At 35.7% G+C, this 19,425-nt stretch overlaps 1 protein-coding gene across 4 annotated transcripts in view; it reads right to left on the reverse strand.

Moving 5' to 3' along the window:
• rapgef6 (Rap guanine nucleotide exchange factor (GEF) 6) overlaps positions 1-19,425 on the reverse strand; it is a 265,100-nt gene that overhangs the window by 77,948 nt on the left and 167,727 nt on the right. For all 4 annotated transcript variants that reach the window (XM_062070137.1, XM_062070138.1, XM_062070136.1 and 1 more), the window contains 3 exons: positions 8,017-8,148; positions 3,170-3,350; positions 2,903-3,039 (listed from right to left, as the gene is read on the reverse strand). In XM_062070137.1, coding sequence (XP_061926121.1) covers positions 2,903-3,039; positions 3,170-3,350; positions 8,017-8,148 — 450 coding nt within the window. The remainder of the gene's footprint in view (positions 1-2,902; positions 3,040-3,169; positions 3,351-8,016; positions 8,149-19,425) is intronic.

A 19,425-nucleotide genomic window follows, 5' to 3' on the forward strand; every position in this document is an offset into this window, starting at 1 on the left:
AACTAAAGTTCCTTGGGTGAATTATGCAAACTCACTACACCGGTATGTTTTAGCGTTTCCGTAGCGAGATATAAGTAAGAACTTTACGCTACTTTGCCCCATAACCAGACAATAGAGTAATAGAATGAAGCTTATCGACTACGGCGTCGACACGGACTACAATGGCGGACTTGCGCAAAAATTCAGGATTTATGCAGATCTCAAATACACATCAGCAGGTACCAGAAGGTAAGAAAAGTTGGTTTTGCATAATATTGTGAAACAAAACGGCAGATAATAAGTGTTCTAATGGGTGTCATTTTGCGATCCTTATATATACACACCATAGTCATACTTGTATCTCTGACTACGGTAGCCGTAATGGGCCGACAATCCATCAAGCGGTGCGGCTTCAAAGTCGTCCTAAAACATTTTGACAGATTTTCTAGTGCCGTGTGTAATGTTCTTTATTTTCAATGGAACATTTAAAGTTTTGGTGTTGTTTACTGGCGTCATATTTCAGTCTACACATATCTCTTATGTGTGACTGCCATCTACTGGTCACCATGTACCAACTAGCTGATTTTTGCAAGCATTTATTTAGGAGTTAGAATGCATAAAAAATAAAAACATATGTGTTCTTGTCTTACACAAGGATTGTGAATGATAGACCAAAAAAAAAGAGCAGTTCCCCTTTATAGGAACTCTCTAATAACTAAAGTTCCTTGGGTGAATAATGTAAATTCACTACACCGGTATGTTTTAGCGCTTTCATGGCGAGTTTACTGACAGATATAAGTAAGAACTTTACACTACTTTATATTAGAAATGGCAACAGCGGAGGATGAATGTCACATAACGAGAAGGTAGAGAAAAAGAAGAAGCTTATTGACTACGGTGTCGGCACGGACTACAAAGGCGGATGCGCGCAATATTCCAGGATTTATGCAGATCTCAAATACAGATCAGCAGGTACCAGAAGGTAAGAAAAGTTTATTTTGCATCACGTTCCCTAAGATCCTCTTCATCCATCCATCTCACTGTCCCTTTATGTAAACTGTCCACCATGGGTGCCCGAGCTTTCAGCCGCTCTGCCCCACATCTTTACCACCAGACTTTCGTAACTTAGATTCAATATCCCTCTTCAAATCAAGACTCAAAACACACCTATTCCTGACTGCTCATTCATTGTAATCATCTTTTCTTCTCTATCTTTGTTGTTGTTGTTTTTTATCCAATTTGATTTTATTGTTTTGATTTCGTACGGTGTCCTTGAGTGCCCAGAAAGGCACCTTATAAATAAAATGTATTATTATTATTATATTGCGAAACAAAACGCCAGATAATATGTGTTACCTTATACCATACTTGCCAACCCTCCCGTTTTTACCGGGAGACTCCCGGTATTCAGCGCCTCTCCCGATAACCTCCCGGCAGAAATTTTCTCCCGACAAACTCCCGGTATTCAGCCGGAGCTGAATACCGGGCTCAATGCGGACCTGAGTGGGGACAGCCTGTTCTCACGTCCGCTTTCCCACAATATAAACAGCTTGCCTGCCCAATGACGTCATAAGTGTAGAATGATCGAGGGCGAGTTCTTGGTTTCTTATGTGGGTTTATTGTTAGGCAGTTTCATTAACGTCCTCCCAGCGCGGTAACAACACACAACAACAGCAGTCACGTGTAGTCTACCGTAAAGCAGTTCGTCTGCCGTAAACAGCAATGTTGTGACACTCTTAAACAGGACAATACTGCCATCTACTGGATAGCCTCCAGAACACTGAAATTCAAGTATTTCTTTTATTTATATGTATAATAAAATATATATATATATATATATATATATATATATATATATATATATATATATATATATATATATATATATATATATATATATATAGCTAGAATTCACTGAAAGTCAAGTATTTCATATATATATATATATATATATATATATATATATATATATATATATATATATATATATATATATATATATATATATATATATATATATATATATATATATATATATATATATATATATATATATATATATATATATGAAATACTTGAGTTGGTGAATTCTAGTTTAAATATATTCCCCTCTTAACCACGCCCCCAACCACGCCCCCCAACCCCCACCTCCCGGTATCGGAGGTCTCAAGGTTGGCAAGTATGCCTTATACACACATCATAATAATAATTGTATGTTTAATGCGCCGACAATCCATCAAGCGGTGCGGCTTCATAGCTTACCAAAGTCGTACTAAAACATTTTGATAGATTTTTGTAGTCCGTCCGTAGTCCGCCGTAGTCGATAAGCTTCTTCTTTTTCCTCTATCTTCTTGTTATGGGACATTCATCCTCCGCTGTTGCCATTTCTAATATAAAGTAGTGTAAAGTTCTTACTTATATCGGTCAGTAAACTCGCCATGAAAGCGCTAAAACATACCGGTGTTGTGAGTTTACATTATTCACCCAAGGAACTTTAGTTATTAGAGAGTTCCGGTTCACGGCACAAATTTCCTATTGTTGTTTCCGGATGAGGAGATGCTGCTCCGTTATTGATTGAAGTAAAGTCTGAATGTCATTAAAACAGTTAGCGCCATCTTTTGACACTTCTTCCACTCCCGTCCTTGCACGCTACACCGCTACAACAAAGATGACGATGAAAAAAGATTGAAAATAGACCATTCATCGGCAGTGCGCCTTATAATCCGGTGCGCCCTATGGTCCGGAAAATACAGTAGGGTTTTGATAGAATGTAATGTATTTAAAAATGTTAATAATTGCATTTTTTACAACTTTTTAAGAGCCTGCATGAACGCACCATCACTGACTGATGGACCGAGAAGGTTTGTGACTGTTTTATTGCTTTTCTTTTTACACTTTAAAGAGAGACGGGCGAGCGACTGACCTCCTGCTTGTCGTGGAGTATGACGGTGGCGCCTTGCTCCACCACCTCAAACACCATCACGCCGCACAGCTCGCGACGCACCAACATGGTCATGTTGGCGAAGGCGGGCAGCTGGTGCATGAACTCCAGTAGTTGCTCTAACGATAAAAAATAAAAAATAATAAAAAAAATAAAAAAAGATAATAAAGAAATAAATAGAAATAAAAACTAGAACAGCCAAATAGCTATAGCTAGTATGCACATATCTAAAAATAAAGCGGGACTGACCGATGTCGTCGTCGTTGCGGTCGGCCGGGTCTTTTTCCAGACACTCCCGGACCAGGTCTCGGCCCAGGAGCGCGTTCGAGGCTCTGTCCAGGTCCTCGTCCTCCTCTTCTTCCTCCTCGCTGTCCACGGGGGCCTCGGGGAGACCGGACAGGTCCACGTCGCCCAGCTCGCTCTCGGTGGCCTGGAAATAACATTTGACTACATCAGAACGTGAAGAACACACCATTCAACAAGCACATCTTATTCAATCCCAACCTTTCTCTTTGTTTTTCTACAAACCCCAAAACCAGTGAAGTTGACACCTTGCGTAAACGGTAAATAAAAACAAAATACAATGATTTGTTAATCCTTATCAACTTATATTCAATTGAATAGACTGAAAAGACAAGATACTTAAAGTTCGAACTGGAAAACTTTGTTATTTTTTGCAAATATATAAAAAAATAAGCTGGCACAAGTGGCAAAAAAGACTGAGAAAGTTGAGGAATGCTCATCAAACACTTACTTGGAACATCCCACAGGTGAACAGGCTAATTGTGAACAGGTGGGTGCCATGATTGGGTATAAAAGCAGCTTCTATGAAATGCTCAGTCATTCACAAACAAGGATGGGGCGAGGGTCACCACTTTGTCAACAAATGCGTGAACAAATTGTCCAACAGTTTAAGAACAACATTTCTCAACCAGCTATTGCAAGGAATTTAGGGATTTCACCCTCTACGGTTCGTAATATCATCAAAAGGTTCAGAGAATCTGGAGAAATCACTGCACATAAGCGGCAATGCCCGTAACCTTCGATCCCTCAGGCAGTACTGCATCAAAAAGCGACACCAGTGTGTAAAGGATATCACCACATGGGCTCAGGAACATTTCAGAAAACCACTGTCAGTAACTACAGTTCGTCGCTACATTTGTAAGTGCAAGTTAAAACTCTATACCAATTACAGGAGCGTATCTAGTCGATACTACCATGACTACATTGATATTTTTTAGCAAAATCTTTTTGCGTTTTTTTTAAGTTCATATTATGTTTATAAACTCAGGAAATATGTCCCTGGACACATGAGGAGTTTGAATATGACCAATGTATGATCCTGTAGCTACTTGGTATCAGATCGATACCTAAATGTGTGGTATCATCCAAAACTAATGTAAAGTATCAAACAACGGAAGAATAAGTGATTATTCCATTTTGACAGAAGTTTAGATAGAACATGTTAAAACGGAAAATAAGCAGATATTAACAGTAACTTAACAAGTATATTAATAATCAATTTTTACAGTTTGTCCCTCATAATGTTGACAAAATAAAAGAATGATAAAAGACACAATATGTTACTGCATATGTCAGAAGACTAATTAGGAGCTTTTGTTTGTTTACTTACTACTAGAAGACAAGTTGTCTAGTATGTCCACTATTTTATTTAAGGACAAACTTGCAAAAAGAAACATATGTTTAATGTACTCTAAAAAATGTTGTCAAAATGAAGCCAAAAATGCAATTTTTTGTGGTCCCCTTTATTTAGAAAAGTTTTGAAAAGTATCAAAATATTGGTATCGGGACAACACTACTAGTAAGTATAGCTAATAATATGTTTTAATTGCTAATTTCAAGGTCACTTTTACACGTTTAAAGCTTAAATATTTCAAAAAAACAAACAATTTCGACTTGTTCCATTGGCAGATTTTGTTTGCTAATTACAAGCAAAAACAACTAATAGTAATATTAATGTTTCTACTCTTTTTAAAAGGCATTTTTTTCCAGCCATGCCCCCAGCATCATAGATAGATAGATAGATAGATAGTACTTTATTGATTCCTTCAGGAGAGTTCCCTCAGGAAAATTAAAATTCCAGCAGCAGTGTACAGAATTGAGATCAAATTTAAAAGTAAAAAGTAAATAATGGGTTTATAAATGGAAACAAAATAGAAAAATATTACAATAGAATAAAAATAAAAAGCAACAATGGTATAGGTATATTATTGTGAATCTGGGAATAACTCTAATAGCGCTATAAAAAAAGCGACTTTAGACAAAATATTTACTGCATTAATTCTGCTATAAAAGCTGCACAAGTTGCTTTTAGGGTTTTATTGATTGGCAGCCATTAAAAGACTCAGGAGAGACGTTTCATGAACAGTTTTGCTCGGAATGCTCTTGGAAAAAGTCAAGCCCGAAAGGTACAACAGGAAGATGCACTACTTGTACTTTATGTTGAGTTCTGGCAATAAGAGTTGGATGGAGTTCTCAAATACACTAGTTAGTGGCCACTTGATTAGGTACACAATAAGATGTCATATTGCATTAATAGAAATGTGAGTAGAGAGCACACCACATGTTTTTTTTGTGAAGGTATATACTCAAAAGGGACAATATTAGAGAATGTAGTAAACTTTAGAAAACAGTGGTTCTCAAACTTTTTCCACCAAGTACCACCTCAAAGTCCGTGTCCAGGCGGGAGGTCGAGATCCAAGAGGCAGCCAGGGAACCAGAGGGAATACGGGGAGACGAGACACACTGCTCATGACGCACACCACACACATTTAGATTAGTTTCACACTTCATTTCTTATTGTATATATATAAATATCTTATAATATAATATATTTAATATTTATATTTAATTTATATTTATTATATTTATATATATTTATAATATATATATTATATATATTTATATATATCTATATTTAATTTATATTTAATTTATATTTACTTATATATTTATTTAATTTATATTTAATATAATATAATATAATATAATATATAATATAATATATTTCTTAGTGTATATATATATAAATAAATAGAGCTAAAACGACGTCCTGCATTCTGTGCAGTCTTCTTCCCCTGTACCGTAACAGGTCGTTATTAATCATAATCCATTAATAACATAAAAACAATAATAGTTATTAGACCATGGGGGTCCAAAGTGCGGCCCGCGGGTCATTTTTTAACAGCCCCACAGCAGATTTTAAAAATACGATTGAAAAATGTTTAAATCGTAAAAAGTGGTATAAAAGAGCATACAAAGAATATGTTGCAATGTTTACTGTAATAACACAAAGCTGCCATGCAGGCTGTTTCTTTCTTTAAAAAATAATAATGAATCAAAATCAATGTCATTATGGATTATTGACCTATCCAAAAGGCTCCAATTACATCACGTTAAATATTCCACTTTGAGATATTTTTGGGGGAAAATGTAGCATATTTTGTGTTTGCCATATATAAAACTGAGCTGTTTTTTAAAAAAAGAAAGGCCTAAAACGAACAAACAAAAAACATAAATAACAATAAAACTTATAATTGACGGATAGATCTGAAGTTGATCTTGAGATTATTGTGTTAAAAGTAAACAGTAAAAAAAAATTATCACTTATTTTTTTAACTCTTTAATGCGTAGGACCCTTTTGGTTTCCCAATAATTTTAGTGTGATTCGTTTTTAAGTGTCATTGCTCAAAAAATAATAATGAATTAAAATCAATGGTGTTATGAGTTATTGACCTTTTTAAGGCTCCAATTATTATATAATCTCAAATATTCCACTTTAAAAAAATTATTGGGTGAAAATATCGCATATTTTGTGTTTTTTCCATAAAAAAACAGGGTTTTCTTTGACAAAAAGAGCATACGACTTAAAGCTTTACAAACATTATATTGACAGATAGACCTAATGTTGATCTAGAGATTTAAAAGTTGAATAATAATACAAATAATAATACTGAATAATGACACATTTTTAATATTTTTTTGACCAAAACCCTTTGGGGTCCCCGGGATCAAACCTGAGTGGAGGCCTGAATGAATATTTGCTATATACCGTAATTTCCGGACTATAAGCCGCTACTTTTTCCCCTCGTTCTGGTCCCTGCGGCTTATACAAGGGTGCGGCTTATTTACGGCCTGTTCTTCTCCGACACCGACGAAGAGGATTTCGGTGGTTTTAGTACGCAGGAGGAAGACGATGACACAATGATTAAAGACTGACTTTTCAAATACCGGTAGGCTGGTTATTTTGATAATGTACAGGCGAGCACTTTGTATTACTTTGTACCGTTGTATTATTTGTACTCTGCACGAATGCTGTTCGCCATGTCAAAGATGTGAAAGTTTGATTGAATGATTGAAAGATTTATTGTTAATAAATGGGACGCTTTGCGTTCCCAAACAGTCATCTCTGTCCCGACAATCCCCTCCGTGGTAGCAGGAACCCCTATATACTACGGTAATTACACATCAAAACCCTGCGGCTTATAGTCGGGTGCGGCTTATATATGGAGCAATCTGTATTTTCCCCTAAATTTAGCTGGTGCGGCTTATAGTCAGGTGCGGCTTATAGTCCGGAAATTACGGTATATATTATATTGGTTTTTAGAATAAAAAATATCAAAATGGCCCCCGCTTGCTTTGATTTGTCAGTGTGCGGCCCTCAGTGGAAAAAGTTGGGACACCCCAGTATTGGACCAAAGATTTTTGCAGCACAAATGTATCACAAATATTCGGGACATGTTTGGGGAGACTTGGACAAGGTGTGGGGGGCGATAAAGGGTCAACTTCACACAAAGGTGCGGTACAGTCACGCACGGTGTTCAAAGTGGGAGGCTACACGAGTGCTGCCGTGGTTGGGGAAGTGACGGTGCACAGAGGAGACTCCGCCATAAAAAGGTCAGGTTTATTTCCCGCGTGCGACCTTTGCTCCGCCGCAGGAAGTAGCGAGCGAGATCATTAGCGAGGCGTACAAGAGTAGGCCTCGACGAGCTTTTAATCCCTGACGTTAGAAGCGCCGAAACATGACCTTCTATCCTGAACTAAGGTAAGATAAGGTAAGGCAACGGCACCCTTACCTGGTAGATGTCCGACAGGCTGCTGCTCCCCGAGTCGCTGGCGATGCTGCACCCCGACTGGCTGGGCGGCACGTGCATCACCTGCTGGTGGGCGTGGTCTGTCAGGTGCATCTTATTGAGGTCGGCAGGAAGCTGCTCAGACAAACAGGAAAGCAGCAGAGAGGAGGCGAGGATGAGATGTGGCGTGCACGCAAACCTACAGGAAGTGCTTGACACGTCATCTGTGTGCTCTTTTTAGTATTTCACAACAAAACCCCTGACACAAATCACCTTTAGGAAAGACTTTTGTTTTGTTAAAAAAATAGACTACATGCACCTTAACCTAAACCAGGGGTGTCATACTCATTTTAGCTCAGGCATAATAATTTCAAAATGAAGACAACTTCAAAATTGTTTTATTTGTCTTACATTTGCCCAAAACTAGAACAAGCACATTCTGAAAATGTACACGTTACAAATAATAATAAAAACACTTCAAGTTAGTTGAAAATTCTGAGGAATGAATTGGTGCAGTTTCAAAAACACCATGAAGAAGTCAATGAACTTAGACTTTATACTCTGTATATTTACAAAGCTTAAGCACTTTAAGCACCATTAAAGACGTGTTGGGAAAAGCAACAAAGTGTTTCCTCAAACCGCCGCATTGGTGATATACGCAACTGCCACAACACATTCATTTATGGTCCGTGTACCTTCCAATCATGGCAAAATAATTTAAAAATAAAGACAACTTCAGAATTGCTTTATTTGTCTTACTTCTGCCAAAAATAGAGCAAGCACATTCTGAAAATGTACATATTACAAATAATCCTCTTGGTAAAACACTTCCAAGTTAGTTGTTTTTTTGTTTTTTTTTGGTTCGATACCAATAACAATAATATAATTTATATGATAGTAAAAATAGTTAATATGTATAATAATACAAAATGATAATGGAATAATACTGGAACACACACTTAAACAAAAGTGAATAAATAAATAAAAGCTAGCATATTTATGTTTACATGATAGCAGGAATCATTTGTCACGTCTAAGAAAAGATAGCATACTAACATTAGCATGCTAACAGGTGTCATTTTTGCCAAGTAACAATATATTTGACACTGAGTTGCATACTTTAAAAATTTGTGAAAAAAAGCTAGCATGTTAACATTAGCATGCTAACAGGTATCATTCGTCACGTTGAGGTGTATACCTACAAAAATAACAAACAAAACCTAGGATATTAATATTAGCATAATAGCAGGAATCATTCGATGTTGAGGTGTATACCTATAAATATGCCTGAAAAATTTGCAAAAAAGCTAGCATGTTAACAGGTATCATTCGTCACGTCTAAAAAAGATAGCAAAATTAGCTAAAATAAAAGCTAGCATATTGATGTTTGCATGACAGCAGGAATCATTCGTCACGTCTAAAAAAAGATAGCACACTAACATTAGCATGCTAACAGGTGTCATTTTTGCCAAATAACAATATATTCGACGCTGAAGTGCATACCTGCAAAATTAGTGAAAAAGCTATCATACTGATATTAGCATGCTAACAGGTATCATTTGTCAAGTAACAAAATATTTGGCGCTGAGGTGCATACCTACAAAATTAGCAAAATAATTAGCATACAATATTAGAATGCTAACGATTGTTTGCTTTAAAAAATTAGTTACGGGCCGTACTGTGGACATCCTGCCCTACAGTCAACGCCAGCCTTACCGGTTTACATCGCGGCAGCGCCAAGCTGAGGGACGACGTCCTCCTGCGACAGTGCGCCGACCCGCAACACACATCCTCCATCGCCGCGCCGCTTTACCCTACCGCCCACGCCCCGGACGCACCCCTTCATGCACGGTTCCAACATGCAATATTAAAGAAGTCAGGGTGAAGTGCTCCCCTGCAATAGGCCCGTCGTCGAGCGGGGCCCCCGGCACTGGTCCACTTAACGCACCCGCCGGGACCCCCTCTGGTGGCCAGGGGGCGGAGCTTAGGAAAGGTCAACAGCTGGGTCTTAATATGTGCCGTGAATCTGATCAACATCTGGGATGGAGCGTAGTTGTATTTTTTAATCTAGTACAATATGCATGTAGTGAATTATTAATTATTTATAATATTTGTGTTACTAGTCCACATGAGACTTTTTGTTTTTCACTCTCTTAAGCACTCAAAAAAAAAATATATATATATATATATTTATATATATATATATTTTTTTTCCAGTTTAATAGCGACAAAAAAAAAATTCAAAAAATATATATAGACATTTTTTTATTATTATTATTATTTTTTGTATTATTATTTTTATTTTTTTATTTGTTTATTATTTTATTAAAAAATAAATATATATATATTTTTTCTTTCTTTCATATATATATATTTTTTTTTTTCATGAAAAATATTTTTTTTTTTTCTAAAAAAAAATAAATTATAATAACATTTTAAAAATTTTTTATTTTTTTTGGTCGCTATTAAACTGGAAAAAAAAAAAAAAATATATATATATATATATATATACCTGTATATATATATATATACAGGTAATTTTTTTTTTTTTCCAGTTTAATAGCGGCAAAAATTGGGAAAATAAATATATATATATATATATATATATATATATATATATATATATATATATATATATATATATATATATATATATATATACATATATATATATATATATATAAATTATCAACATATTAATCGATTATCAAATTAATATATATATATATATATATATATATATATATATATATATATATATATATATATATATATATATATATATATATATATATATATATATATATATATATATATATATATATATATATATATATATATATATATACATATATATTAGGGCTGCAACTAACGATTAATTTGATAATCAAAATATTAATCGATTATCAAATTAATCGTTAGTTGCAGCCCTAATATATATATATATATATATATATATATATATATATATATATATATATATATATATATATATATAATATATATATATATATGTATGTATATATATATATATATATATATATATATATATATATATATATATATATATATATATATATATATACATATATATATATATATATATATATATATATATATATATATATATATATATATATACATATATATATATATATATATATATTAGGGCTGCAACTAACGATTCATTTGATAATCGATTAATATGTTGATAATTAATAATCGGATAAAAGAGACAAACTACATTTATATCCTTTCCAGTATTTTTTTTTTTTTTTTAAAAACATACTGGCACCATACTTATTTTGATTATTGTTTCTCAGCTGTTTGTACATATTCCAGTTTATAAATAAATGTTTATTTAAAAATAAATAAATAAATAAATTGCCTCTGCGCATGCACATAGCATAGATCCAATGAATCGATGACTAAATTCGATTAGTTGTTGCAGTCCTAATATATATACATATATATATATATATATATATATATATATATATATATATATATATATATATATATATATATATATATATATATATATATATATATATATATATATATATATATATATATATATATTTATTTTCCCCCCAGTTTAATAGTGGCAGTCAAGGCCCAGGGTGGTCTTCCCAATCCCTTTTACAGCCCGTACTTAATCCTGCATTAATCCCACCATCTTGCTTCCATTCTAGTGAGCGGGGGGGGTCTCTGACGCCCCTCATGCATAAAGGATGAGAGTTAGGAGATGAAATATGAATGTGTCAGCTTCCCTCAGCTGTACAATTCCATTAAGTCAACATGGAGGGACGGGCCTGACTGGGTCAAGCCCACAAATCAAACTATTATCTTTAATTGCAGGCAGCAAAGTATTATGTAATATGTTTTAATCGCGTATCATCTGCAGCTGCAGCACTGCGTGAGCGCTATGTGGCATGTTCGTTTAGTCCAGGGGTGTCCAAACTTCAAAACTGAAAAATAAAAAGCAAGCGGGGGCCATTTCGATATTTTTTATTTTTAAAACCAATACAATTTCACTATGTAAAGCGCTTTGAGTCACTAGAGAAAAAGCGCTATATAAATATAATTCACTTCACTTCACTTCACTATATATGTATAAAAAAATATACATTTAGGCCTCCACTCAGGCTTGACCAAGGGTTTTGGTCAAAAAAAATATAAAAAATGTGTCATTATTCAGTATTATTATTTGTATTATTATTCAAGTTTTAAATCTCTAGAGTCTAAATCAACATTAGGTCTATCTGTCAATATAACGTTTTTAAAGATTTAAGTTGTATGCTCTTTTTGTCAAGGAAAACCCTGTTTTTTGATGGAAAGAAAAACACAAATTATGCAAAATTTTCACCCAATAAAATTTTTAAGTGGAATATTTGAGATTATATAATAATTGGAGCCTTTAAAAGGTCAATAACTCATAACACCATTGATTTGAAATCATTATTATTTTTTGAGCAATGACACTTAAAAAAAAAAAAATCACACTAAAATTATTGGGGATACAAAACTCATTAAAGTGTTAAATTTTTAAATTTTTATTTATTTTTTACTGTTTACTAGAGATGTCCGATAATGGCTTTTTTGCCAACATCCGATATTCCGATATTGTCCAACTCTTAATTACCGATTCCGATATCAACCGATACCGATATATACAGTCGTTGAATTAACACATTATTATGCCTAATTTTGTTGTGATGCCCCGCTGGATGCATTAAACAATGTAACAAGATTTTCCAAAATAAATCAACTCAAGTTATGGAAAAAAATGCCAACATGGCACTGCCATATTTATTATTGAAGTCACAAAGTGCATTATTTTTTTTAACATGCCTCAAAACAGCAGCTTGGAATTTGGGACATGCTCTCCCTGAGAGAGCATGAGGAGGTTGAGGTGGGCGGAGTTGTGGGGGGCGGGGGGTGTATATTGTAGCGCCCCGGAAGAGTTAGTGCTGCAAGGGATTCTGGGTATTTGTTCTGTTGTGTTACGGTGCGGATGTTCTCCCGAAATGTGTTTGTCATTCTCGTTTGGTGTGGGTTCACAGTGTGGCGCATATTTGTAACAGTGTTAAAGTTGTTTACACGGCCACCCTCAGTGTGACCTGTATGGCTGCTGACCAAGTATGCCTTGCATTCACTTATGTGTGTGTTAAAGCCGCATATATTATTAAGGCACGCCCCCAATATTGTTGTCTGGGTGGAAATCGGGAGAAATTCGGGAGAATGATTGTCCCGGGTGATTTTCGGGAGGGGCCCTGAAATTCGGGAGTCTCCCGGGAAAATCTCAAGTATGACTGGGAGACACAACGTCATAAATTTTACTTTTTGAAACCGATACCGATAATTTCCGATATCACATTTTAAAGCATTTATCGGCCGATAATATCAGCAGTCCGATATTATCGGACATCTCTAGTTGCTGATATCAATCAATCAATCAATCAATGTTTATTTATATAGCCCTAAATCACAAGTGTCTCAAAGGGCTGTACAAGCCACAACGACATCCTCGGTACAGAGCCCACATACCGATATATATGTTAAAGGTTCTGAGATCTCTTCAATACATTTTTTTATCGTGTTCACATCAATTTCATTGCAATCAGTTGAGGTCTTGGATTGACCTTTTTTCACAATTTTGATTATTTCCCCTTTTGTCACTCCTTCTAGGAACATAGAAAATACTCTGTATGAAATGTGTTTTTGCAGTGTTTACATGATGTACCCTTACAGTAATAACACCTAATATAATACCTAATGCTGTTACTTTTACTACTAATGAGTAATCTAATTACGTTTAAATACGTTACGACGGCCTTGGCTATATGTTTGATGTTAAATGGCACGCTACTTTTGATGTGGTTGTATGTCAACAAGACAAGTTCAACGCACAGTCCATAGTCTGCCTAACATGACCCCAGTAGGCCTGTAGGTGTCAGTAGAGTGAAGACTTAATCATTTCTTTGCAATGTTCAGCACCAAGTGTGAACATTGCAAACTTTCTTATTCATTCTTCCTCCTGCGCCTAGAGAAAGACTCTGTTTTTTGTTTTTTTTTAGTTAATATTCCACTCTGCCTTCCTTGTGGTGGACCTGCTGTATGTTTTCTCCTTTCTAACAATTTCTTCATCACCTCCCCACCCCGAGGGTTTGAATTATGGATGAAGTCTGCTGGCCTGACGTGCAGTTTTGCATCACGGCGGGAAGGCGGACTTAGTAAAAAAAAGAAAAAAAAAAGGGACTGTGATTTCAGAAACAAAGTGTGTGCAAAAACACATCTGAGGCTTCACAAGGGATGTGGAATATATGACGGATTTGTGAGAGAATGAAGAATACAACCATCACAACGTATATCTGAATACATACAACCATCAATAATGTATATCTAAATAATACAACCATCATAATGTATATCTAAATACATACAACCATCACAATATATATCTGAATACATACAACCATCACAATATATATCTGAATACATACAACCATCATAATGTATATCTAAATAGTAGAAGGTTGTGGACATAAACCGAGAAGTTGGTCGACTTTGACATCCAACTTAGACCCGAAGATGGCGAGAAAGACACGGAAAGAGGCTCAAAAATCATAATCCCTTTGTAAGGGATTATGATGAATTCTTCATCTAAACAGGAAGATATAAACATCCCATCCATGGGCATCTCAGTGAGAGCAGACATTGTACAGTAAGTGATTGTTTTATTATGTTTGTTGTCTCTCATGAATTCTGCCTTGATTCGTTGTGCTGTTGTTGAAGGGATATGCCACAATATGCTAAAAATGATCCAAATACATAAATATTACATGTTATTATGAAAGTTACCACATTGTATATATATACAGTCGTGGTCAAAAGTTTACATACACTTGTAAAGAACATAATGTCATGGCTGTCTTGAGTTAACCCCAATTTCTACAACTCTTATTTTTTTGTGATAGAGTGATTGGAGCACATACTTGTTGGTCACAAAAAACATTCATGAAGTTTGGTTCTTTTATGAACTTATTATGGGTCTACTGAAAATGTGAGCAAATGTGCTGGGTCAAAAGTATACATACAGCAATGTTAATATTTGCTTAGATGTCCCTTGGCAAGTTTCACTGCAATAAGGCGCTTTTGGTAGCCATCCACAAGCTTCTGCTTGAATTTTTGACCACTCCTCTTGACAAAATTGGTGCAGTTCAGCTAAATGTGTTGGTTTTCTGACATGGACTTGTTTCTTCAGCATTGCCCACACGTTTAAGTCAGGACTTTGGGAAGGCCATTCTAAAACCTTCATTCTAGCCTGATTTAGCCATTCCTATACCACTTTTGACGTGTGTTTGGGGTCATTGTCCTGTAGGAACACCCAACTGCGCCCAAGACCCAACCTCCGGGCTGATGATTTTAGGTTGTCCTGAAGAATTTGGAGGTAATCCTCCTTTTTCATTGTCCCATTTACTCTCTGTAAAGCACCAGTTCCATTGGCAGCAAAACAGGCCCAGAGCATAATACTACCACCACCATGCTTGACGGTAGGTGTGGTGTTCCTGGGATTAAAGGCCTCACCTTTTCTCCTCCAAACATATTGCTGGATATTTTTGTTTCATCTGACATCACATGGACAAAGATAAGACCTTCTGGAGGAAAGTTATGTGGTCAGATGATGCCAGAAGCTTGTGGACCAAATATTAACATTGCTGTATGTATACTTTTGACCCAGCAGATTTGGTCACAATTTCAGTAGACCCATAATAAATTCATAAAAAGTTGTAGAAATGATTGGAAACTCAAGACAGCCATGACATTATGTTCTTTACAAGTGTATGTAAACTTTTGATCGCGACTGTATTTCAATGCAGATTGCTTCTTTGTGCGGAATGTGCAATAAAGTCCACATTTGATCCGCAAACAAATGTCCTGCCAAAGCATGCGAGTGATTTATAGTCCAATCTGTCTGATTTTTGGAACTAATTGTACAAAAGTCCAGCGTGTGGACCGCGGGGTGGGACGGCTCCCCCTGAACTCATCACAGTGTTTATGCCAACCTCCAGCAAGTGTGAGCTGAAAAAGAGGAAGCATCTGTTCTGTATTGGCTAGATCCTGCCCACTTTTGTCAAAACAAAGACAATAAAGATCCAGACACATTTTTATTGAACGTTACTGTGGCGATCGACCCTTCCACCAGATTAGCAAACAGGTAGAAGCGTTTAATCTGTTTAGCATGCGTCTGACGCCTCCTTCAGGGACTTCCATCCTATTTGCAATTCCTAGTTATCATGTTCGCATCTTTAACGCGTCTAAGTCTGGGTGCCACACTACGTTTGGACTTGTTTGCAAACGCAACGGATTTGAGGCAGGATGTGGGAAAAAAGGTGCAAGAAGATGGATGGCGGATAGAAAATGCTGACTAAGGCAAACATGGGGAAATAAAGAAATGCACGTGTGGGGAAGGGCTGGTAGACCACATCAGACCATCCACCAGAATCTTACAGTTGCTCGTTGTGCAGCGGCAGACCTGACACATCATGTCCAAATAAAGCTTCCTGACACAAGTGGAATAACTGTGGATATTCCTGTTGTCAGACCACACAATTTGTGGAGAGCCGTTAAGAGACATTATTCAGATGTACCTCTCACACACACTACTGAAATCCTCTCAAACATACTACTGATTTTTTTGTTCTCCCATATACACTACTTTTTAATTTTTTAATTTTAATTTTTTTTATTTACAGACAGAATTGTGTATTTCATTATTGTTTCTTATGTTAATATCAGAGTCCGTTCTGCAAAAAGGTCATCCCTAGAAGCACACAGCTTATGGACAGGGACCCACCCTTAAATATACATCATCATATAATATACAAAATACAGTACAATACAATACATTTCAAAATCTACCCACCAAATACCCATTTACAATTTCATTTATAAATAAAAAAGGAACCTTAAAGGCCTACTGAAATGATTTTTTTTCATTTAAACGGGGATAGCAGATCCATTCTATGTGTCATACTTGATCATTTCGCGATATTGCCATATTTTTGCTGAAAGGATTTAGTAGAGAACATCGACGATAAAGTTCGAAACTTTTGGTCGCTGATAAAAAAAGCCTTGCCTGTACCGGAAGTAGCGTGACGTCGCAGGTTGAAGAGCTCCTCACATTTCCCCATTGTTTACACCAACAGCGAGAGCGATTCGGACCGAGAAAGCGACGATTACCCCATTAATTTGAGCCAGGATGAAAGATTTGTGGATGAGAAACGTGAGAGTGACGGACTAGAGTGCAGTGCAGGACGTATCTTTTTTCGCTCTGACCGTAACTTAGGTAAAAGGGCTCATTGGATTCCACACTTTCTCCTTTTTCTATTGTGGATCACGGATTTGTATTTTAAACCACCTCGGATACTATATCCTCTTGAAAATGAGAGTCGAGAACGCGAAATGGACATTCACAGTCATCATACATAGACGTTTTCAACCGGAAGTTCCCCGGGAAATTTAAAATTGCACTTTATAAGTTAACCTGGCCGTATTGGCATGTGTTGCAATGTTAAGATTTCATCATTGATATATAAACTATCAGACTGCGTGGTCGGTAGTAGTGGGTTTCAGTAGGCCTTTAAAATCCACCAAATCAGTCTCAATATCCTATTATTCAAATTTGATTAAAAGGTTGCATGTATTTGCGATAATCTCATCATACATACAGAAGTCAAGAGCAAAATTATGCGACTAATGTGAATTCTTCAACCATAGGGGGTGAGCTAGATGTACTAAGCATAACATCGCAAAAAATTTAGCTTAAAACACTTTTTAAAAATGTTTAAAAGAATGTGATTCTTTTATAGAGCCATCGATCTCTTTCCAGTTCATCGGGCCTCTACAGGCCATAATAAAGCTTGTACACTAGTTTAGATGACGATTTTTCCCTCTGAAATCCTCTCACGCACACTACTAAAATTTCAGTAGTGTGTAGGAGAGGATTTCAGTAGTGTGTATGAGAGAAAAAACTTTCAGTACTGTGTATAAGAGGATTTCAGTAATGTGCGTGAGAGTGTTTCAGTAATATGTGTGAGAGACAAAAATGTCAGTTGTTTGTATGAGAGGATTTCAGTAGTGTGTGTGAGAGAAAAACCTTTCAGTACTGTGTATGAGAGGATTTTAGTAATGTGTGTGAGAGTGTTTCAGTAATATGTGTGAGAGAAAAAAATGTCAGTTGTTTGTATGAGAGGATTTCAGTAGTGTGTATGAGAGAAAAACCTTTCAGTACTGTGTATGAGAGGATTTCAGTAATGTGTGTGAGAGTGTTTCAGTAGTATGTGTGAGAGAGAAAAATGTCAGTTTGTATGAGAGTGTTTCAGTAGTGTGTGGGAGAAAAAAACAACATTTTAGTACTGTGTATGAGACGATTTCAGTAATGTGTGTAAGAGTGTTTCAGTAATATGTGTGAGAGACAAAAATGTCAGTTGTTTGTATGAGAGGATTTCAGTAGTGTGTATGAGAGAAAAACCTTTCAGTATTGTGTATGAGAGGATTTCAGTAATGTGTGTGAGAATGTTTCAGTAATATGTGTGAGAGAAAAAAAATGTCAGTCGTTTGTATGAGAGTGTTTCAGTAGTGTGTATGAGAGAAAAACCTTTTAGTACTGTGTATGAGAGGATTTCAGTAATGTGTGTAGGAGTGTTTCAGTAATATGTGTGAGAGAAAAAAATGTCAGTTGTTTGTATGAGAGGATTTCAGTAGTGTGTATGAGAGAAAAACCTTTCAGTACTGTGTATGAGAGGATTTCAGTAATGTGTGTGAGAGTGTTTCAGTAGTATGTGTGAGAGAGAAAAATGTCAGTTTGTATGAGAGTGTTTCAGTAGTGTGTGGGAGAAAAAAAAAACATTTTAGTACTGTGTATGAGACAATTTCAGTAATGTGTGTAAGAGTGTTTCAGTAGTATGTGTGAGAGAAAAAAATGTCAGTTGTTTGTATGAGAGGATTTCAGTAGTGTCATGAGAGAAAAACCTTTCAGTGCTGTGAATGAGAGGATTTCAGTAATGTGTGTGAGAGTGTTTCAGTAATATGTGTGAGAGAAAAAAATGTCAGTTGTTTGTATGAGACGATTTCAGTAGTGTGTATGAGAGAAAAACCTTTCAGTACAGTGTATGAGAGAAAAACCTTTCAGTACTGTGTATGAGAGGATTTCAGTAATGTGTGTGAGAGTGTTTCAGTAGTATGTGTGAGAGAAAAAAATGTCAGTTTGCATGGGAGTGTTTCAGTAGTGTGTGGGAGAAAACAAAACATTTTAGTACTGTGTAAGAGACGATTTCAGTAATGTGTGTAAGAGTGTTTCAGTAATATGTGTGACAGAGAAAAATGTCAGTTGTTTGTATGACAGGA

The sequence above is a fragment of the Entelurus aequoreus genome, linkage group LG14 (assembly GCF_033978785.1).
Source record: "Entelurus aequoreus isolate RoL-2023_Sb linkage group LG14, RoL_Eaeq_v1.1, whole genome shotgun sequence".
NCBI lineage: Eukaryota > Metazoa > Chordata > Actinopteri > Syngnathiformes > Syngnathidae > Entelurus > Entelurus aequoreus.